The 22,951-nt window shown below is 40.0% G+C and overlaps 2 protein-coding genes across 5 annotated transcripts in view; one reads left to right on the top strand and one right to left on the bottom strand.

Annotated features, from left to right (window-relative positions):
- ABCA1 (ATP binding cassette subfamily A member 1) overlaps window positions 1–8,637 on the top strand; it is a 131,751-nt gene extending 123,114 nt beyond the window's left edge. For all 4 annotated transcript variants that reach the window (XM_014840064.3, XM_070519100.1, XM_070519098.1 and 1 more), the window contains exons 45-50: window positions 1,069–1,210; window positions 1,597–1,731; window positions 2,686–2,789; window positions 3,364–3,456; window positions 4,111–4,354; window positions 4,974–8,637. In XM_014840064.3, the coding sequence (XP_014695550.1) occupies window positions 1,069–1,210; window positions 1,597–1,731; window positions 2,686–2,789; window positions 3,364–3,456; window positions 4,111–4,354; window positions 4,974–5,114 (859 nt within the window). In that variant the 3' untranslated portion in view covers window positions 5,115–8,637. The remainder of the gene's footprint in view (window positions 1–1,068; window positions 1,211–1,596; window positions 1,732–2,685; window positions 2,790–3,363; window positions 3,457–4,110; window positions 4,355–4,973) is intronic.
- A 4,036-nt stretch (window positions 8,638–12,673) lies between these two features.
- On the bottom strand, window positions 12,674–22,156 carry LOC106830493 (protein NipSnap homolog 3A-like). Its single transcript, XM_014840062.3, has 6 exons — window positions 21,898–22,156; window positions 20,701–20,911; window positions 18,746–18,904; window positions 16,973–17,122; window positions 13,614–13,700; window positions 12,674–13,522 (listed from the first exon to the last, which is right to left on the bottom strand). Exons 1-6 carry the CDS (start codon window positions 21,955–21,957, stop codon window positions 13,446–13,448), a joined length of 744 nt encoding a protein of 247 aa, XP_014695548.1. The 5' UTR covers window positions 21,958–22,156; the 3' UTR covers window positions 12,674–13,445.
- Window positions 22,157–22,951: the final 795 nt, after the last annotated feature.

Below are 22,951 nucleotides of genomic sequence, written 5' to 3' on the forward strand. Positions count from 1 at the left end.
CTCTGTCTCATACCAGTTTTATCAGTGGCAGTGTAAAGAGTGTATTTAAGAGAACAGAAGTTCTGGAATGGCAGGCCTAGGGCTACACACCTGCTTCCCCAGGCTTGTTCCTAGTATGAGGATCCTGGGGCTTATAGTAATGGTAGCAATAACTGGCCTGAACTCAGGTTTGTCACAGTGACTTATTGTAAGTGGTGGCTTGGGCATTGTAGCTGTGAGGGCCAGGCACGGTGTCTTTGGGCATCTCAGTCATAATTTTGGAAAAGGCTGGACCTGGGAGTACTAACTAGCAATGCAGAGAGGTGTGAGTACTGCTGAAAGGCCAAACTCAGGGCTGTCCAGAGGTGGCTAAAGTGTAGCCATCAGACTGGATATGACACTGAGCATTTCCCACATCAAGGATTCTTAACCTGAGATTGGCTTCATAGGACCTAAAATCTGCCCCCACCAATATATGTAAAATTCTGTCTAAACGTATAGCTTTTTCTTGTCACTAGATTCTCAGAGGATCTATGATCCAGGAAACAGGAGAGTAGCTGGCTTGGCTATTTAGCAGGACCAAGGGGTCTGGAGCATGCTGTGGCTGAGTCATTCTATGGGCAGCAGAAAGCAGAGGGGGGTCACACCTAGGGTTTCTGGGCCTTCTCTGGGTCTGAATGGTCATGGAGACTTTGGAGCAACAAGGAGCTTGGTACATATGATTGGGCCACAGAGTCAAGTCTGGGATGGAGAGTTAGTGTTAAGGCCCCAGGAGTGTGTGACCGAGGTTGTTGTAGAGATGGTGCTGTGGTTGGAATGGACTTGGGGATTTTGAAATGGGACTGAATCTGCAGATTGAGGTGTTGGGGGAGCCAGGGCAAGGACTGGGCAGGATAGAGGCAGGAGCTTTGACTGCCAGGAGGGGCTGGCATCCTGGGGGCAGAATGGCTGTTCCTTCAAGCTGCAGCAAGTGGGCTCACTGGTATTTTTGTCATGCACAAGTGTGCTTTATAGGAACATTCAGCAAGACTGTCTCATCAGAGTATCTCTAAATGCTTAAACCCTGACCAGTTTTGTTTTTCTTTGCAGTATCTTATCAAACATCCACGAAGTTCATCAGAACATGGGCTATTGTCCTCAATTTGATGCCATCACAGAGCTACTGACTGGAAGAGAACATGTGGAGTTCTTTGCTCTCTTGAGAGGAGTCCCAGAGAAAGAAGTTGGCAAGGTACTGTGGGCACCAGAAAGCCAGCCTGCCTCCCTTGGCATCCTATCAGTATACCTTATGACTTTAACTTTCACACGTGACCATTGGCTTCAGGCTATTTTTCCTCATGGATGCAGCACTATGAAATGCTGGCTCTCTGCACCTGCTTTCAGGGTGGGAATCCGTGATGGTGGTGGGATGGGGATGGGTGGATGGGCACATGCTGGAGGGGGAGAGAGAGTGCTGCTCCCACACACACGAATCCCTTCCCTCTGCTTTTGGCTCCTTGGCACGGGCCAGGTTATGATTACAGAATCTGGACCAGTGAGAGAGTTTTCATATAAGTGTAAGAAAGCACAGCAATTACCAAACCACACAAAAGTCAAGGTGTTTTTTAATCACTCTAGGTTGGTGAGTGGGCAATTCGGAAACTAGGCCTTGTGAAGTATGGAGAAAAATATGCCGGTAACTATAGTGGAGGCAACAAGCGCAAGCTCTCAACAGCCATGGCTCTGATTGGTGGGCCTCCTGTGGTGTTTCTGGTGAGTGTAACTGTGAATGGAAAACATTACTCTTGTACAGTCTGTATGTCCAGGGATGTTGCACGACTGGCTGGCAATGGCAAGCCCTCTTCCCCCAGCCAGGACCAGCAGAGCAGCCTCAGAGAACCAGAGGGAAGCTTTCTTGTTTCTCTCCTTGACACATACTGGGGAGGCTCTGCCACACCCTCAGATGCTCCAAAAGAGAGGTACTCCAGGGACTTTGTTTTTCTGGCATAGAGAACCCTGACAAGTGTGGCTGAGGCTGGATATGTGATCTGACCTTTCTCTGGAACATTCTTTCTGACCATCTATGTGTTTGTCCCCTGAGGATGGAGTGTGTGGACACAGCTTCAAGATCCCTAAGGTTGTGCCTGAGTCATAGTTCCTTACATACAGATAGATGGAAACCAGAAGGTTAGACTGGACACTGGCCCTTGCTTGACCCTTTGTCTTCTGTGGAGAAGAACATTGAAGTTATTACAGGAAGAAGCCTTGGGTTGAGGCTTTAAGTTATCCAGACCATTTGGATCTGGAATTTGTTTCTCTAAGATGAGCTGGAGTGAGGTAAAATAAAATAAGAAGAATAGGAATTTTACCCAAACCTTATACTGACTTCAGTAGAGATTTGAGACAAAAATAATTTTTAGTATATACTTGTCAGTCGTGAAAAGATGAATGAAAGTAAATGGCTTTTCCCCTTCCCTTTCTGTTTATTTGGAGAAATTTAATTTCATAAAATATTATTTGAGTTTTCTACTTCAATGACACATTTATAAAAGTTACAAACAAATATGAAACTTATTTTTGTATGTAAGGTCTGGTTCTTTGGCCCATCAAGAAATAACTAGAATGGTAAGTTAAAATTTAGGCTATTTCAAAGATGTTTCTGCATTTAAAAACAAATATTTGGTGTTTTTTCAGCAAATAATAGAACTTATTTTATTCTGATTACAGGATGAACCGACCACAGGCATGGATCCCAAAGCGCGGCGATTCCTGTGGAATTGTGCCCTAAGTATTGTCAAGGAAGGGAGATCAGTAGTGCTTACATCTCATAGGTTGGTAGAGAAGACTTGTCTTCACTTCTGTGTTGTCTATTTTTACGTTTCCCAAGTAGTATATATGACCATTGTGTAAAAATCAGAAAATAAAGAAAGGCAAGGAGAAAAACAATTATAATCACCTGAAATTGCATCACTAGGAGACAGCCATTACTACCATTGGATGATATATCTTTGCAGAGTTTTCCTATAAAAATCTACACACAAGTGTGTGTATGTTTTTACAAGCAAAAATGCAAGCTTAGTATGTACACTGCTCTTCTTCACTTCACAATGTATTGTGACTGTTATTCCAAGTCAGTAGATTTAGATGTGTCATCATTTCTTATAGCTCTCTGTGGTAGCAGCACTGTTTCTCTTTCTGTAGACACTTGGATCATTGCCGATGTTTTTCACAATTGTAAACAGCACTGCAGTGTTATCCCTACATCTTCATGTATTTCTAACAGGATGCAATGATGCCCTAGGAACCTGGGAATCTATTTCTTTGAAATGCCAGATGTCATGGTGATGTTCTGATGGTTGTCGGAACATCTCTCTCAAACTAAAACCTCGTTCTGTTTCCCCACAGTATGGAAGAGTGTGAAGCGCTTTGCACTAGGATGGCAATTATGGTCAATGGGAGGTTCAGGTGTCTTGGCAGCGTCCAACATCTGAAAAATAGGTAACAAAAATAATTGCTTTGGGATAGCACCTACTGAGAAAGCTTGTATTTATTTTTTTGTGAGTGTATAAATGGTGGCTCTAAAATAAAGGGAAATGAACTGAGAAAAATGGTATAGTAGAAAGAATGAGGGCTCTGAAGTCAAATAGCCGTGTTCAAATTCTATCTTTACTTTCTCCTGGTTGTGTGCCCTTTGGACATGTAACTTAACCTCCCTGAGAGTCAGTGTCCTGGGAATATCTACTTTGTAGCTTTGTTACATAGATGAAATGGAAAGATTTACACACATTGGTGTGGTTATAGTGCAGGCTTTGGAGTGGAAAACAAAGGAGTCCACATGCTGGCCCTTCCACAGATGAGCTCTGTGCCAGGGCAGGTGACGAACTCCCTGGGCTCAGTTTCTCTGTAACGTCAGTCAGACTTCATAGGTCCAGGTGAGGATTAAGTGAAATCACACGTCTGGGCGCTTGGTCTCGCACCTCACACAGAACAGGTATTCAGTAAATGAAAACTAGTTCCTTTTGTCAGATACTTGTTTCTGGCTCTGTCAGAGACTTTCCTTTTCCATGACACCAATTGGGTTCTCAGGGTTAAATATTCTTTTGAGATGTTTCCTGAGGATCTTCCATTTGGATTCTTTTTTTCTGCTTTCAGGTTTGGGGATGGTTATACTATAGTTGTACGGATAGCAGGGTCCAACCCTGATCTGAAGCCTGTCCAGGAGTTCTTTGGACTCGCCTTTCCAGGAAGCGTCCTCAAAGAGAAGCACCGGAACATGCTCCAGTACCAGCTTCCATCTTCACTATCTTCTCTGGCCAGGATATTCAGCATCCTTTCCCAGAGCAAAAAGCGACTCCACATAGAAGACTACTCTGTTTCTCAGACAACACTTGACCAAGTAAGCTTTGAGTGTGAGAAGCAGATTTACTTTTCAGAGCAATGATTCCTGCCCTCTCTCCTCTACCCCCATAATGGGCCCTAGAGCAGTTTACCCCATCTGAGCTTGAATTGCTGGTGGTATTCTACTAGCTGTGCTTTTTACTAAACCTCTCTGAATCTGAAAAGAGATGATGCTATCTACTTTATAGAGTTATTGTGAGAATAGATTGTAATATTCATACTAACTACCATTTGCTGAGTACCTACCATGGGCCAGGCATTTTTCCAGGTGTTCTTTTCCATTTAAATCAGATAACATCAAGTACCAAACAAGTCCTGGCACTTAGGTATTCGGTAAATGCTAGTTTTCTACTCTCTCCCCTTTAATCAAGCCTGTATGAGTCAAAGTAAATAGATGCTTGCGCAGTTGATATGAGGGGCAATGTAGAAGGTCAGTTTTTAAATGGTTCATGCTCTTTCAAGTATTACCCTCTTCCTGTCACACACAGTTTCCTAGTTCATCTATGTTTGCAATCTTCTATTCTCTTACTTGATCTATTTCCACATGTAGAAAAATGCAGCTAGAAAGAGCGAGCAAGTTGAGAGGTATTTATAAAGGTCCCTCTTTCTTTTGACAGGTATTTGTAAACTTTGCCAAGGACCAAAGTGATGACGACCACTTAAAAGACCTGTCATTACACAAAAACCAGACAGTCGTGGATGTTGCACTTCTGACATCTTTTCTGCAGGATGAGAAAGTGAAAGAAAGTTATGTATGAAGAATACTGTTCATGCAAAGTGGCTGACAGAAAGGAGGAGCCAGCCCTTCCTTTGCACCATGTGAAGTGTTCCAGAGGAAAGAGCTGGATGTTTTTGTGGGAAGAAGTAAACTGGATACTGTACTGATACTATTCAATGCAATGCAATTCAATGCAATGAAAACAAAATTCCATTACAGGGGCAGTGCCTTTGTAGCCTATGTTTTGTATGGCTCTCGAGTGAAAAAGACTTGAATTTAGTTTATTACCTATGTGAAACTCTAGTATGGAACCCAGTGGACATATGGGTTTGAAATACTTTTTTGTTCCTTTGTATTCTCACTGAGGTTGCAACAATAATTCATCAAGTAATCATGGCCAGTGATTATTTTTCAAAATCATAAGGCATGCACATCCTCATTCATCAAGCCATGCCATGCCAAGAGACTGGTTTCCCGGTGACACATCCATTGCTGGCAATGAGTGCACCAGAATTACTAGTGCCAAGTTGCTTAGAAAGCCTGAAGCACCATGGTGTGTCATGCACACTTTCGTGAAAGCTGCTCTGCTCAGAGTCTATCAACATCCTTAAATATCAGGTGACAAAATGGTGCCATATGTGGAGAAGGTCCTGCTTTGATTCCCACTTTGGTGAGCTGCTCTGGTGGTGGTAACATGCAAACTGGGTGGCTCTAGACAAACGAAGTTTGCTTCCATTGTTATGTCGTCCCTTGCTTGGAGCCATGGGTCTCCAGGGTCGTCTTTCTGGGACTCTTTAAATATACTTACCTCTTGGTAAGAAGCAAAGAATCAGCAGCCGCATTGGTGGGGCTGCAAGCTGCAGAGCCCAGGGCATGGGATGAGAGAGATGGCACGTTCAAACCAAGGGAGGCCTGTGTCCTTTGTTCTGATTGTCTACTACGGTACACCGCATCTCAAGATCTTGTTGTTTGACACACATGTATTATTTCTGACTTTTTAAATTAATCTAGAATATGAAGAGATAGAGTTGTATTTTAACAAAAGTCTTTGTACTTTTAATGTTATTTGGAATTTTAAGTTCTGTCAGTGACTTCGGAAACTTAGAATGGCCTCTTTGTGAAACCCTGTGGTGTAGAGGAGTATTGCATCACTAGCTTTATTTTCTCATCTAAGTTTGCAGTTGGATCGTCTGACTAGTGCCTACTGACCAGAAAACAGTGTGATGGTCAAGATCTCATGACAACATTATATTTGAATTTCTTTAAGATCATGTAAAATACTTTTAATTTCAGTTCATTAATCAGCTGTCTTTTAGTGTATGTTATAGCTGAATGAGTAAGTATGGATGGATGGAGTGGGGAGAAATTAAGTCTCAGTAGATTTCCTGTGCTATGTTATTCAGCTAACTGGTTGTTTTGTTGTGGTTGTGGGAGACTGCTGAAAGAATACTGGGCAGCCCACTTTTTGAAAAGAGCAACAATGCAAAAGCCAAGGAAGTTCAAATGTCATAAGGGTCATGAGACTAAACAATGAATACTTTACAGAGAACACAGCTAGCTTCAAAACTTGCTGAACATAACTTGTGCTTGTGGTATTTAGTGCCTTCAAATAATTGGCTTTGAACATCTTAACATCCCATTCTGACAGTCTCAGATTGTTCATCTCTTCAATAAAAATGGCAAATGCCCCACATTAAGTATATTTCAGACTTGTCTAATCCAGTCTTATTCTTTTTAAGTCAGTAAATTTAAAAAAAAATATTATTTCACTGATGCTTAATGTCATCTGTCTTACACAACAGAAATACAAGAGAACTAGTGTTTGGGTAAAGTTCAAGCAATTTTTCCATATCATTACTAATTTCTTCTTTTTCTAAAATTTAAATATTAACTCTAAAGGTGTAAGATTTCAAATCTATTTCAAATTAATCTATATTCTTTTAAAATTTCCAGAACATTATCATGTAACTTGTTGCTTGGAAAAAGAAAATGACTTTTAGAAATTAATGCCAATACTGTTTTCCAAAATGATAAACAAATAATGAAGGCATATTTCCAATAACTACTGGCATGAGATCATTATATGTTATGCTATCTTTAATGATATAAAATTCATAGGATAATTTAGTTTCTCCTTGTTTAATATTCTTTTCAAAATCAAACTTCTGTCTTCCCATTTCCCTAGAATCATGTTTTAATTCTCTATTGTATTAACTCTTTGAGCAGCTCCTTGCTTTAAAGGCCATATTTTAAAAAAATCAAAAGGCACTGTGAACTATTTTTAAAAAAATACAACTCTTCAATACAGATTTAACCTTTTTCTTTTCTTTTTGGTGAGGAGAATTGGCCCTGAGCTAACATCTGTTGCTAAGCTTCCTCTTTTTGCTTGAGGAAGGTTAGCCCTGAGCTAATGTCTGTGCCAGTCCTCCTCTCTTTTGTATGTGGGACTCTGCCACAGTGTGACTTTCCCAAGCGGTGTGTAGGTCACAGTATGACTTTCACGAGTGGTGTGTAGGTCCTGGGATCCGAACCTGTGAACCCTGGGCCGCCAAAATGGAGCATGCAAACTTAACCACTGCACCACTGCATCAGCCCCAGAAACTCTTCTGAAGCTAGAAGCAATCTACAGTTACACATCTACTTCATTAATATTGTTACCTTTTAGACTATCCAAATAGTAATCTTTTAAATTTTCCTAATTATAGTAGAAATTTTTACCAGCTCTATACTCAATCAAGTAAAATTTTCTACATAATCCCTGTAGAAATGTAACTATGTGAGTTTCAAAAATTCTCAAAAAAAGTGTTCAGAGATTCCTGCCTTTGCTTCTTTTGGACACTCTGGAAACCTTATTAACAACTGTGAATATGAAAAATACAAAAGAAAACATTAACAAAGCTCTCTATACATAAATGCCCAGCACAGTTCATTGTTACAAAAACAAACCACCAAACCTCAAACTACTGTATTTCACTGTCTGTACTGAAAGCATAAGCATTGTGACCATTAAATGTTGCACATCATTCATTCGCTGTATAGTGATCATTGACTAAAGGGATTTGTCTGTTTTCTTCTTGTGGTTGTATATATCAGGTAAAGTTTTCTCCAAAGAGCCATGTGTCATATCATATTGAACCACTTTGATATTGAGATATTAATTTGTACCCTTGTTACTATTTACTAGTAATAATATAGTAGTATAATAACGTTGCTAATTCAAAATTGTTGCATCCTTTTTTATAGACTGTTTATATTTCCATAAAGGTTAAGTATTCTATTTTCCCTTCTTGTACCCTAGGATGAAGCTATGTTTTTGTGCTTTTTCTTTATCATGGCCCTTCATTCCAAGCACTTTATGCTGTCTGTAATGGGATCTATTTTTGCACTGGAATATCTGAGAATTGCAAAACTAGACAAAAGTTTCACAATAGATTTCTAAGTTAAATCATTTTCATGAAAAGGAAAAAAAGAAAAAAATTTGTATTGTCAATAACTTTATATGAAGTATTAAAGGCATATTTCCATGTTGTAATAGGTCACGAAATAAAGCTGTGACAGTTCTATGGGTCTGTACACATTTATTTTCGTGCATTCGTAGCACCACCTACTGTTAAAGTGTTATAAAGCCATTACAAGAATAAGAAATGTCTGCTTGTGGAGAGGAAGCTATTTGGCTCAAAAGTAGAAATTTTAGAAACGGCTAAATGTCCTGTTAATTACAAAAGAGAACTGAGGGGGCTGCTTGGAAGTAAAAGAAAGGGTGTTTTTGCACTTTCATGATTCAGTTAAGACAGAAACTGATATAAAGTAAGTTTAAGAGGTTTTTAGATAAACTTATTCTGCTTAATGATTATGAAGCTGTGGAGACCTCTGAAGATACTCCATAGCTAACCCCGTTTAATCAAAACCTCATTCCTCAGTTGGTATTGAGGAAGCTACAATGGCACCCTTGGTTTCTCTTTTGTTTATTCAACCAAAACTACAAGGACACATTGTGGCAAGTGTTCTGGCAAGGTGTTGGGCACTGTGGCAAGGGTGAGCATGCCAGGAAAGTAGAAAAGCTAGCAGGAGAAAGAGGCTGAAACTAATGTGGGAGGTGGCTTCACCTTCTCCTGTGAAAAGTGCTGTGCTGTCTACACCCAAGATTACGTAGTGCTAGGATGCGACATGTGGATGTTATTTTTCATAGCTAATTAGCAATCAAAGTCTCAGAAACGATATCTGCTTATCTTGGGACTTGCAGAACCCCTGTCAAACAGCCCCCAGTAAGCAGCACAGTGGACTCGTTGTCCTATTTGTGACCCATTCTGAGTGGCGTGACGATGCGTAGTGAGCAGTCCTTTGCTGAGGTTGGATCTGAATTTGGGTGCAGGAGGATCTTGGCTTGCATGTGAGCCTGGCTGACCACTCAGTATCAGCGTCACAACTCTGTGCTGCCCCCTTGAAGTCCACACTGCAGCGACTTCAAGGAAATGAAAGAAAACTGTGAAAAATGGCAGTCGAGGGGGAGAAAAAAAACTACTGAAAAATGAAAAGGCAGTTAATTTAGATGACAATATGTTACCTATGAGTCTTGACCAAAACATTTTATCTAGAGAAAAGCCTATGTAACCATTTACAGGTTCAAAAAAACTCTGGAACCTTTGGAATGCTAATGCATACATAAGATACAAGAGAATAAATCTAAGAGAAAACTAGCCACTTTTTTCAAGTGTTTTACTATGTTGTTAGGCACTTCATTTAATCTTCAATTAACACCTGCCCTACGAGGTAAGCAGTATCATTTGACACACGAGTAAAAACTGTGGTTCAGAGGATAAGGAACTTGTCCAAAGTTAGGCCACCAGTAAGTGACTGAGGAATCTTTCTGGTGAAATTGGGTACCAGTTAAAATTGTCCTTGTAAAATCAGTTTGGCAATAATTTAACACATTTAACAAATATTTATTGAACTCTATTGTGCATCAGATATTTTCTAGGTTCTGGGGATATAGTGTTGAAGAATACAGAATTCCTGCTCTAATGAACTTAAATCTTATTAGAAAAATTATATTCACATCACAGTGCATGTGCGGACAAACAAATGTAATGAATTCAGACAGGAGTAAGTGCTAGGAAGAAAAACATGGAAATGGGATAATGATGGAGAGGAGTCTGAGTGACATTTAAGCTCAGATCTGAATAATTCGAGCAGGAGCCAACATCTGAAGATGGGAAGGAAGAACATTCCTGGAAGAAAGAAGACCTGGTGTAAAAGCCCCAAGTGGGAAAAAGCTTGTTAGGCTGGGGAAGAGGGGAGAGCATTCCAACATCTCTGAGGTGGGAGGGGATGGAATCAGAGAAGGCAGGAACCAGAACTCACAGGGCCTCATAGGCCATGTTAAGGTATCTGGATTTTATTGTTAGTGCAATGAGCAGCCACTGGAGAGTTTTAAACAAGGCAGTGGTTTGATCTAATCTCTGTTTCAGAAAAAAATGCTGGTTGTACAGGGAGAAAGGACAGTAGGGAGGATAAGTAAGAGATGGTGGATTGCATGAGGGTGGTAGCAACAGAAATAGAGAGGAAGAGTAACATTCAGGATCTATTTTAGAGACAGAGCCCACAGGACCTGCTGACAGGCTGCATGTGGGGACTGAGGGAAAGAGCACTATCAAGATGACTTCCAGTTTATGACCCAAACTAGGTAGACGGTTGTGTTAATAAGGCAGTTGGTATCTCAGTCTGGAGCTCAGGGGCAATGACGGGAAAGAAGATAAAAATGTGTGACTCATCAGCACACATAAGGTACTTCAGCCTTGGGGCTGAATGAGCTTACCTAGGGAGCCTAAGGCTAGAGCATATTCTTGAGCTCTGAAACTCTACCACATTTAGAAGAGAAGCCAGCAAAGGACACCGAGGAACTGGCCAGTGAGGAGGAGGAAAATCTGAGTATGATGCCATGTATTGAAGCTCAGAATCAAGTGTTTCAGGAAGGCAGACGTGGCCGGTTGTGTCCAATGCTGCCAAGAACATGAGCAGGGTAGTGAAAGACCAGTGAATTTGCTAAGACAGTCCTTGGTGACCTTCAGAAGAGTCACTTCAGTGGACTGATAAGGGTGTAGGCCTAGCTGGACTGGGTTCAAGAAAGAGTAAGAGGTAAAGAAGGGAAGATGGTAGATACACACAGCAGAAAACATGACAATAGGTGGATTACAAAGCTTTTAACTGGATTCATTTCTTGTCTGTTAATAGTATAGGCTGCACGTGAGCAACATCTCACCTTTCCTTTCTGATTTTTGTTGCTGCTTAATCCTTGAGACATTTCTTCTGTCAGGATGATGAGGATTTTTAGGCTGGTTACTTTTAAAACTGCAGATGAGAAGCAGGCTCCGAGGACTGGAATTTTGCTTGCCCTTTTGAGACATTTGCACTTGTGAAGGAAGGGGGGATGACCTTGTAGGGACCTGAAATTGGCCACCCCAAGATATGTCTCTTTGGCATTGGGATTGTTTGGGGCTGATTGCTTTCGATAAACTGGGACAGGGAAGGAGGCTCTGGGGAATGGAACTTGCCCTTGTTGGGACACATTTACATTTGTAAGGTAAATCTCTATCTGTAAAAGGTGCCTCCCTCTCTGTACCAGGAAGAAGAGGAGAGATGACCTTGTCCCTAGAAGCTCTTAATGGGGAAGGCAAGAACTTAAGTTGGTTGCTGTCTGGCAATCTCATGTAACTGGTTTAGGGTGGTGGCGTCTAACCTTTCTAACCTTTACTTAATCTGATTTGATTCTTGTCTAAAAGTCATGGGATCACCCAATGACCAGACCCCACCTGCACTGATACCATTTTAACTTTTTTTCATGTTCTTTCCTTTGTCTTGTAAAGAGATGAATCATATACCTATGCCTTAAATTTAGCCCTAACCCTCAACTCGGGGCAGCAGCAGGAGCTCTGACTGCCCGTGGGTCCTGTCCCCACACACCAGCTCTGCCTGCCTATGGGTCCTGTCCCCATGCCAGCCGGGGCAGCAGCAGCGGCTCTGCCTGCCCATGGGCTCTGTCCCCATGCCAGCGGGGGCAGCAGAAGCAGCGGCAGCAGAAGCTCTGACTGCCCATGGGTCCTGTCCCCATGCTATTCTATACTATTCTCTAAATAAAAGAGCACTACTGCCAGATCTTGAGAGTCTAAGAAATCTTTCTTTCGACTCCTCGGCTCACCGACCCCGCATCAAGGAGGCTTACACACTGTACTTGGTTTTCCAAATTTCCCTTAGCTAATTCATAATTTGCTATTTTATATGTACAAAGTTTTAGAAACGTAGAATAATATAGCTGCAAATGTTGACTATCAAGAGTGCTTGGAAGTACGAAACCTAGTGTTAGAAGACAGAGGCACTCAACTAAAGTAACAATTAAAAGTGTTTGAAGGAAAATCCTAGCATATTTGTGGTGGTACTAAAGAAACTGTCCTCTGGGATTACTACCATGCAGTTTTCTTGATGTAACTTAACATTTACAATAAAGTTCATAAATTATTACTGTATCACTACCCTACAGCAACATAGTAAAAGCTCCAAAGAAGAAAATATAAATATAAAACGCAAATAAAGAAAAAAACAGAATGGATATGTAGGCTTTTATTAGAGCAAACATTTCCACAAACATAAAGATTTCTCCAAAACAGATAGATGCCCCAAGTATAAGACAGTTAAATAGTGATCCAAAATGGACAAAAATTAACTATAAATAAACACATTTCAGCATATAAAACAGGTCTTCTGAAGTTTTTTTTAACACTGAGACCCAATTACATTATTTTCCACATTAGAGTTACTAATAATTAATGCAAAAATATAATCAATACAGATGACACAGGTGACACTGTATTTTCCCAAAATAAAGAAATATATTTGATCTAATATTCTTTGAATCTCATTTGGTATCAAAAAATAAACTTTACTGGGCAAAAAATTTTTTTAAACATCAGAAAAAATAGACATGATCATGATGAAAAGATAGATATTGAATATAAATAATTTTAAAATATTGTCAGGCACAGAAATGTAAAACCATCATTTGAATATAAGAAAGTGCTATAAAACAAAGGGTTGTCAAAATAGAGAATAACAGATATTCTGAAACAAATGAAAAGCCAAAATCATGGCATCTATTTCTAATGTATAATAGATACTAAAACACCATGGGGAAAATGAACAGAACTAGTTCCTGAGGTGGTAGTGACAAAGGACAGAGATGACTTTAAAAATGCAGAGACACAGCGATTAACTTACCACCTCCTTCAAATAACAGTGAGAATCTCTCGGGAGAATTTAAGCACTTTCAGCAGACACATCTTACGGCAGTTAATGTAGTACTTCGTATTTCAGTGGAAAACTATTTCAATGGTGAAAATGATGCAGGAATCAGAAGCATATTTTGTTGAGACACTAGGTAATTGACACTTTCCCGAACTGGAAAAAATATTTCATAAGAAGGCATATAAAGTTATTGACTGAATCAAATTTGTTCTAAGAATAATTCATGCCTAGTGAAATAGCTTACCTGCCGCCACAACTCTGGGATCCTCATGAGACTCATGTCTCCCAGCTGCACGACTATCTGCACTTTCATTCCACCAAAGAACGTGAACTGCAGAAATAAACCAGAAATAGGATCTGAGATTATGGCATTATTTCAAATAAGAGATACAGGAAAATCAGAATGTTGTCTTATTCTTTAAATAAGAATTGAGTATCAAACAGGTAAAACTAAGTGTATTCGTGATAAGATTTCAGAGGGGTCAGAGATTTGGGAGAGAAATTTATAAATAATCAAACTGGTTTTATAGATGGAACAACAGAAGGCTGGAGAGGGGGAGAAAGTAACACAGATAAAGACACAATAAGACTACATGCAGTTTTCATGACTTCCTAATACATTTTATTTTATTTAAAAACAGCAAGAAATCTGGATGATACAAAGAAGAAAATTAAAAGTAACATAATCTTAAACACCCTGAGAAAAACTCTACTAATATTTACTGTATTTCCTTTGAAAAATATGTGTAAAATCAAATTAGGGTGTTACTGTATATTATGCTTAGTATTAGATTTTAAAAAATGAACAATGAATATTTTCTACAGCAGTAACACTAATTTTTAATGGCTATGTGAATTCCTCCTTATGGATATAACAACACTTTATCACAACCTCTTACTGTTGATTATTTATACTATTCCAAATATTGCAATATTCTACAAATACTGAAATAAATGTTCTTGTATTTAATTATTTAAAAATTTTTAATAATTACAATGTCATACATATTAGCTGTTAAAATTTTGGAAAATGGAGATAAATAAAAAGAGAAAGCAGGAATCATTTCTAATCCTACCACTGTCAAATAAACACTTTTCCATTGTGGTGTATCTTTTCCATATGTATGTATGTATTTTTTTTTTTTTTCTAAAGATTTTATTCTTTTCCTTTTTCTCCCCAAAGCCCCCTGGTACATAGTTGTATATTCTTCGTTGTGGGTCCTTCTAGTTGTGGCATGTGGGACGCTGCCTCAGCGTGGTTTGATGAGCAGTGCCATGTCCGCGCCCAGGATTCGAACCAACGAAACACTGGACCGCCTGCAGCGGAGCGCGCAAACTTAACCACTCGGCCACGGGGCCAGCCCCTGTATGTATGTATTTTTATATGTTTACATATTTATATACACACAACATATAGTTTATACCTACATAAGATACACAATGTGATGTATATGTCTATTTGTGTATTAGGAGTATATTATATACATAGTGTCACACCACATTGTATGCAATGTTTTCTCATTGTAAACGATGTTGACAGAAACTTTGTTAGAGCAGCACCTACATGTATAACAATAACAATGTTGACAACAACTACTACTGACTATTACTGACAATTCTTGGGTGCTTACTATGTGCCCAGCCTGGTTCTAAGGTAATTTGCACGTATTAACTCATTGAGTCTTCACAATAACTTTAGGTGGTAGGTTATTATCAGCATTTTACGGATGAGGAATGCAAGGCCCAGTGAAGTTAAGTAACTCACTCAAAGTCACAAAGTAAGTAAGTTGAGCTGGGATTCAAACCCAGGCAGTCTGGATCTGATTATTTCCTCAATATAAACTCCTAAAATTCAAATTGAGAGCACCAAAGAATGTATCTTAAATATACTTATATATGTAGAGTGTACATATACTGTCCTCCAGAAATGATGTAGTGATGTATACTCAGAATATTACTATTCTCCTCCTATGCTGAGAATGAATTTAAGATTAATAAGTATGTACACATTTTCAGTAGTTTTTTCTTATAAAAGCTAATATATGTTCATTATAGAAAATTAAAAGAGACTTAATAAACATTAACCTCATCATTCAAATTATCACTACATATTTTATACCCTTCCTGTACAACTGAGCACACCTATACATATTTCCTAGACTACTGGCAAAAACAATTTTAAAAAATTAAGGCTTTTTATTTATATTGCCAAATGTTGGGGGGAGAAGCCAATATGAATCCTACATAGTATAAGAGTACTATTTTTTCCCAACCTATCTAATACTATACTTATGTTTTTATCAGATGATAAAATGCATCTCATTATTGTTTTAATCTGCATCTTCTTTAATATATATTTAGTAGTCACCTATATGTCTACCTTTGCATAAGTTTTTGTTTTTCCTTTTGCTTTTGAATTTCATTTATGGTGTTTTGGGGTATGCAGACAGACTGATCTTTTTTATAATAACATCATCAATTGATTTTTTTCTTCATCATTTCTTCATTTGTTTTTTGGCTTGGAAATTTAGTTCTCGTCCATATTATTAAATAAATTCACCCATATTTTATTTTAGTAATCCTATGACTTTTTATCTACACTGAAATCTATAATCTATTTGATTTTTATTTAGCGTATAGTGTGAGACAGACATCTAATAATTTTCACAACTTTTCTCCTCTTCATATATTTTCCAACTTGAAATATCTTTTTCAGTACAGTCTGATTATTTTCTTAGGATATATTAATAGAAGTTAAATTTCTGGGTAAGGATCAGAAGCTCAGCTTTGAATATGTTAGGTTTGAGATGTCCATTGGACATTCAAGGAGGGAAGTTTGGGAGGCAAATGGATATAGTGCGTCTTTCAAATATTTTATTAGCTATTCTTAGTCATTTATCCTTAAAGATAAACATATACACATTTTTTAGAGTTTGCCACAAAAAAATCTGAAATTCTGACTGCAATAACTTTCAACTTGAAGAGTAGAATGTCCCAAATAAGTGTTTCTTAGATAAATTAAAGTCTGTATACTTATCTGTCTGATGTGTATGTGAATGTTAGGAAGTCATTATTAATCATGCATATGCATTATTTCTAGCATATTTGGTATATATATGAATTACATAGTAAGACAAAGACCAAAACATTAACAGTATTATCTCTAAGTAGTGGGAAATGTTATTTTCCTCCCTTTGGGCATGTCCATCTTTTTAGTATTTGTAAAAATACATACTACTTTTTCATTCAGAGACAATCTCTCCACCCCAAGTAATATTATTTTAGAAAATCAATAAAAGCCTACTTAGAAAAAAAAAGATGAAAAAAACAGATACTTTCTTGAGGCTCCTGCAGTATTTTATCATTTTGATGTATTATGGAAAATAGTTCAGTATTCGAAAAAGACTTCATAAGGTGTGAACATTCTAAATAAATAAGATGTAAAACAGGTTTTTTCAACCCTTAAAATTAGAAAAACCCTAGAAATTTGGTACTAAAAATTAAAATATATGCCATAATGAAAAAGAGAGACAAACTGACCCAAGGAACTTATTAGATCATCAATATACCGAACGATTTCATAGAAGAAATGGACAGCGGTACCTCTGTTGAGTGCGCCGTATTCTGTGTGGAAAACTCCAACTAGCTTTGAGTAGCCTCGATTGACATGGGCATTAACTGCCCTTTTAAATGGCTCACCCCACAGAGCTGGCCCACCTGGTTTCATCTGAAAAGTAGCCAGTTCATAGACTCCTAGAGGAGGGAGAAAAATAATTATTTTACAAAAGATATTCAAGAAATTTCTAATCAGGTTAGTGGAAAGCTAAAGTACAGATTTGGAGGATCATATGTATATACACATTTAGGAATTCTCTGCATTATTTTTCCTTGCTTTTATATTTAGAAAGTCCTTGTACAAATTTAAGGGTCAGATGTTAAGCTTATCATACAAAACAAAGATAAAGGAATCTATATTAAGCTATCATCTGAAATAATTTTTGTCTATAAAATTTGTCAATAAAACAAATATTGAGAATTTATAATAGGATCAGGATTTTTGAGCTGCCTGAGTCTATACTTTTAGGTAACAAATGAATAAGAAAAGTATTTTCTGACCTCCTATATTTTCCTCTTTCCAGTTTTGAGAGCAAGTACTTTTTTGTTTATATAATATCCCCCATAGGACTCTGTTTCTTTTTTTTCTTTTATTGATGTCATATTGGTTTATAAGATTGTGTAATTTCAGGTAAACATTATTATGTATCAGTTTCGGTATAGACTGCATCGTGCTCACCCCCAATAGTCTAGTTTTTTGTCCCTCACCATAGGACTCCATTTCTAACAGGAACAGTAAGCAAACAATGGACCTAAAGTGATGTCTGAGTTTTTTGGGGAAAAACAAAAGAAAACAAAACAACTGAGGGAGATGTATTTATTATTTCTAAATATCCAGGTAAACACTTGAAAAGCATTTTACCTTCTGGTCACAAGTGTGGGGCAGGTAGAGGGAAAGAAATTAGGCGACAAGTAGATTTGAGAAGTAAAAGGAAAAAAGTACAAAGTTACTAAAGCATTATGAACAACACAGAGGAAGAGAAACAAGATTCCACACTGTTCTAGAAGCCACTTCGTTCATTTAGATAGTGCTGAAGCTGAGGGGAGAGCTAGACGGATGAGGATCCAAATAAGACTTTTCAAATCTCTTGTAATCTAAGACACGCTACAAAGTTGAGATTATTGATGAAATAAAATAAAATTTAAATTAGTTTGTTTTTTTAAGATCTGATCTTTGTTTAAAACTAGGTTGAGGTAGGTATTTCCCTAGGTCCGCAAGAAAGTGAAATCAGCAAGAAGACAAAACGTTAGTAATTATTCTCAAACTGAGAAATAAGAAAGAGGAAAACAAAAAAGAAACTACAGCAATACAGCTTAACAGTTTAAGTTAATTCATTCTCCCAAACAGTCAGGCTTACCAGTGAAGACAGACTTAATGTTTTAAGGTTAACTGTAATTTGTGTAAAAAAAAAACTAAACTAGGACAAAATTTCATACATTATCTTTCACCTACCTATGTATGTTTTTCCTGCTCCAAATCCCCAACCTCCCAACCTTTACTCCTCATGTCAGCTTTGTATTTTCATACCTAAACTTTAAGAGTGTTTCCAAAATGAAAAAATAAATTTCATTATACAATGCTCATTGTTTTAATGATGAGCAAAGAGCTCAAATTCATTTTTATCTCTATGATCACAATATATTTCTCTCTATAAAAAAGGATTATTTTATTTGTTTCCTACAGAACTTTAGTTTGTATAGTTTAAAATTTTTAGAATTTTCTCCACCAAAATTGAAAGTCGCTAAGAGGGAAGGACTGACCTTCTTTTGGAGGTTTTTCTAATTTGCTCCATGGCACCAGGTAAGCAATCTCAAACTCTTGTTTATCAATGAGAGCCAAACTTGGAATGAGAAACTGTTCTTGCCATTCCCTATCTTTGGCCAAGGCTTTCCGAACTTCAGTGCGATGAGCAAAATTATCTACGGGAAGAGAAATACAAACTTTGACTTAAAATCACCCATACCTTTTTGGGATTTCATTCAATTCAGCAAATGTTCATTGAGACCCCATAAGGACACTACGTTATATCAGTGACATCTATCCTCAAGTTTCTCATGGTCTAAAACGGGAGTAGAAACATAAACAACTAATGCTAATGTCAGATAGGGGACTTTATAGGCTCTACCACTTGGTAGGTAGTTGTGTGACTTAGGTAAGTTATTGAATCTGCACCTGTTTCCTACTCTGTGAAATGGGGATAATGATATAGCACCTATCTCCAGGGTTGTTGTGAGGATGAAATGAATTAGTGCATGAAAGTAGCTTAGAGCAGTGTTTGGCACCTATTTAGTACTCAATATATATTAATTATTCTTATTATTTATAAGCATTTACTTATATTTATTTATAGGGTATAAGCATTTATTAACATATGGGCCTAGTACTATATTTACTGTCAGGGCCTCATAAGAATCATGGTAAAGGGCCGGCCTGGTGGTGCAGCGATTAAGTTCGCATGTTTCACTTCTCAGTGGCCCGGGGTTCGCTGGTTGGGATCCTGGGTGCGGACATGGCACCGCTTGGCAAAAGCCATGCTGTGGTAGGCATCCCACGTATAAAACAGAGGAAGATGGGCATGGGTGTTAGCTCAGGGCCAGTCTTCCTCAGCAAAAAGAGGAAGATTGGCAGTAGTTAGCTCAGGGCTAATCTTCCTCAAAAGAAAAAAAAAGTCATGGTAAAAGAGTTTTCTATGGTTTATGCTGTGGGTAAGGAATAATATCTATCCTAACGCTTAAGTAAGTCATATCAGGACCTTACTAGTAATTTGTTTAATGGAACATGATTCAACTGGTGGCACATTACAGCATTAATTGTTTTTTAATGGGGTCTGTTCTATTGCAACAGCGAAAACCCCAAAACTATGGCCATGTTAAGTACAGAATGAGTACTTTTAATATTAAAGTATTCTATGCCTATTAGCTGTGGACACTGATGACCAAACAATAAATGAAATTATTGAAAGTTCTTTGGCTATCATCAAGTCCTGACGTGGACTTCACAAAGATCAGACACTGGAGCAACAAACATTCTGGGAATTCCTGTAGCCTGCTCTTCTTTGTCTACTAAGCCAGGGGCAGGTCAGCTTCAATGTGGGGAGAACTCTGATTCCTTTGATTTCACTCTCCTAGAGCAGCATGACAATGAATTCCCTGAAACCTTGGGGTGCACAAATGACACAAAAGTAGCTCCCGAAACATAAAAAATTATTAAATCTCAGAGTTGAGTGAGGCCTAGAACTTAACTAACATCCCCATCAACCTCCACTATCCTAAGGCCCCTATATGTTTGAATTGTTTCTATTAAAATCTTGATATCCAGCTGTAGCTTCAACAATTAGAAAAAATAATTCCACTTTCCTTTTATGATCTTAACCCACTTGGGTTCTTGCAATCACTGCTTTAAACTTTTCACAAATCTTTACAATAAAACATTTTACAACTTTTCTGAGAATTAAAGTCTAGTTCACAATTGTATGATTTGAAATATGAGATGCCACATTTTCCCATTTATGATAAGAAGGATTTGAACAAGGAGTGGTTAGAGATAAACCACTGGGAAGAGTAATCATTGAATTCTTTCATTTTTTTGTTTTGCTTTTTCAAAGGTTAATTTAACCTGTGTATATTTATAGGAATACAAATCCAAGCGCTAAGTGTCATACAACATTTAACAGAATGAAAATCAGTACTGAACACTTAAACTGGAAAAATCATACCATACTTCCAAATATGAAACACTTTATTCATTCTGCCTCCAAATTCTACACTCCAGAATCCAACCAACTCCGAGTGAGCTGTCCGAAGATGAATGTTTTTCTTAATCTTTTCCATATACTCATTCATCTTTGAAGGTTTAAGGCAATAAGTACGAAATTCATAGAACGTTCCATCGTATTGTCTGGGGCCCGTAGCAAAAGATGAACACATCTGAAGAAAGATAGGGCAAATTTAAATATTTTGGGAAGGTAGGGTTTATAATATTATGTTACAATCACTTCTGAATCCGGAAACATGGGACACTCATTAGACTCATAATCCATGTTTGTACCTCTGTGGTACAAAGAGGATTGCTAATCTCGAGTGAAAGCGCCATTAACGGGTCTTCTTTAGTCTTCACCTGACAGTCTCTAAGTTAACCTCCTTCCTATCCTACCCCTTGAGAAAAGAGTACAAATCTAAACACCTAAAGGAAAAAGAATCTTTGGTTAGATTCACACAATAAGCTAGTAAGGCGGAATCACAAAAATTTCTGTACATTCCTCATCTAACGTTAAACGAGGTTGTTATATTTGCTGCGAGGTTCCTGACCCGCCCGGCTTGGGCGCCGAGCGCAGGAGACACCGGGCAGCTGGGCAGCTGCTCCACCGCCCGCACCCTGGCCTCCTCTTCAAGGTTCTCTGCAAAATGCTCGGGAGCTGCCTATTTCGTTGAAAGCCGGGAGGCCGGTTCTGCCGCCAGCGGCGGGTGGACGTTTTCTCCTGCTGCCTCCAGTCTGGAGGGGCCGGCTTGTCAAGCGACCAATCGATAGTTGAGCCCACACCAGGCGGCACAGGCCCCAGCGCGCCGAGCACAGGAGCGGGGCGGCAGGGAAGCCGGGGCCGGCGCTGCAGGGGTGTCCTCAGGGCCGCCTGGCACCTGGGCCAGAAACCCTCTGTCCACGGCTGTCTGCGAGCCGCCCGGGAGGCGACACTGGCAGCGGGTCTTCCCCCGTCGACTCCCTTCCAGCTCCTGCGCATCCCGGGGTCCCCGCCTCCCGGGTTCTGGGACTCGCGCTAGAACGCCGGCGGCGGCACCGCGCTCGCAGGTTTGACGCGCCAGCCGGGTGGGCGCATGCGCGGGGCCGCGCGCTCCCGCAGACGCCCGCTCCGCCCCTCCCCCAAAGCGCGGCCTGGGCGCGTCCCCGCCGCCGGTACCTGAGGCGCGAGCGTCCGCGCGGCCAGAACCCTGGTCAGGCAGCTTCGGAGGCCGAGCATGGCGCCGCTTCGAGCGCAGACGGCAGCCAGCCGGGACTCTCTCGGAGACTCCTGGTCTTACGCCTTCCCGACTGGCGGAGAGCGGCGACCTTACCTCGGGTGACGCAGGCTCGGGGCGGGCCCGGCGGGGTCAGCTCCGCCCCAGCGCCGGGGAGGAGCGGCAAGACAGCCCAGTCCGCCAGGCGGGCCGGCGCGGTGCGGCGCGGCGCATGTGTTGGCGCGGAGCTTCGGGTGCCCTGGGTTTCCTCAGATGGTCTCACCCGGGACGTCCAAGGGGACGTTAGGATTGGCTGAAGGCTGAGGTCGCTCCCGGACCTGCTTTCCGGGCCCGTTGCCTCATTTCCACGCGCAGTTGGGAACGACTCGTGAATGTGTGTGTGGACGCGGGTGTCTGTCCGTGAGGGGGAGGATGGATGCGCAGGTGTGATGCTTTGTGTTACGATGGTGGAGGGTTTTGTTGGGTATGATGCGCGTGTAGCTGCCGACCAGGGAGCCTCCACTGTTCTGCTCTAAGAGAATTCTCTCTCCCTGTCCGTGGTCTAAAGGTTAAGATGAGGGGCTCTCCCCGCCACCCCCAGGTGCGTTTCCGGTCAGGGAACCACAGCGCCCGCCTGGCTGTTGTCCGCCGGTGGCGGCTGCGTGTTGCTGCGATGCTGAGAGCTGTGGCAACGGTAGTTCAAATACCAGCAGGGTCACCCATGGCGGACAGGTCAGCGGAGCTTCCAGACTGAGGCAGACTAGGAGAAGGGCCTGGCCACCCACTTCCAAAAAATTGGGCATGAAAATGAAGCTTTGTTTGATAGAGCGCCAGAAGGTGAGAGGATGGCGCAGAAAGACCAGGCGGGGTTCCGCTGTGCTGTGCACAGGGTCGCTAGGTGCGTGAACCGATTGGAAGGCTCTAACAGCATCTCTCCCTATGGCCACCCCCAGCGTGACCTTGTTAGGCGCCTAAAAATGATTTAGATTGTGTTTCTCAGGAGCTCAGAGGATTGGG

Source organism: Equus asinus, chromosome 10 (assembly GCF_041296235.1).
Source record: "Equus asinus isolate D_3611 breed Donkey chromosome 10, EquAss-T2T_v2, whole genome shotgun sequence".
NCBI classification, from domain to species: Eukaryota; Metazoa; Chordata; class Mammalia; order Perissodactyla; family Equidae; genus Equus; species Equus asinus.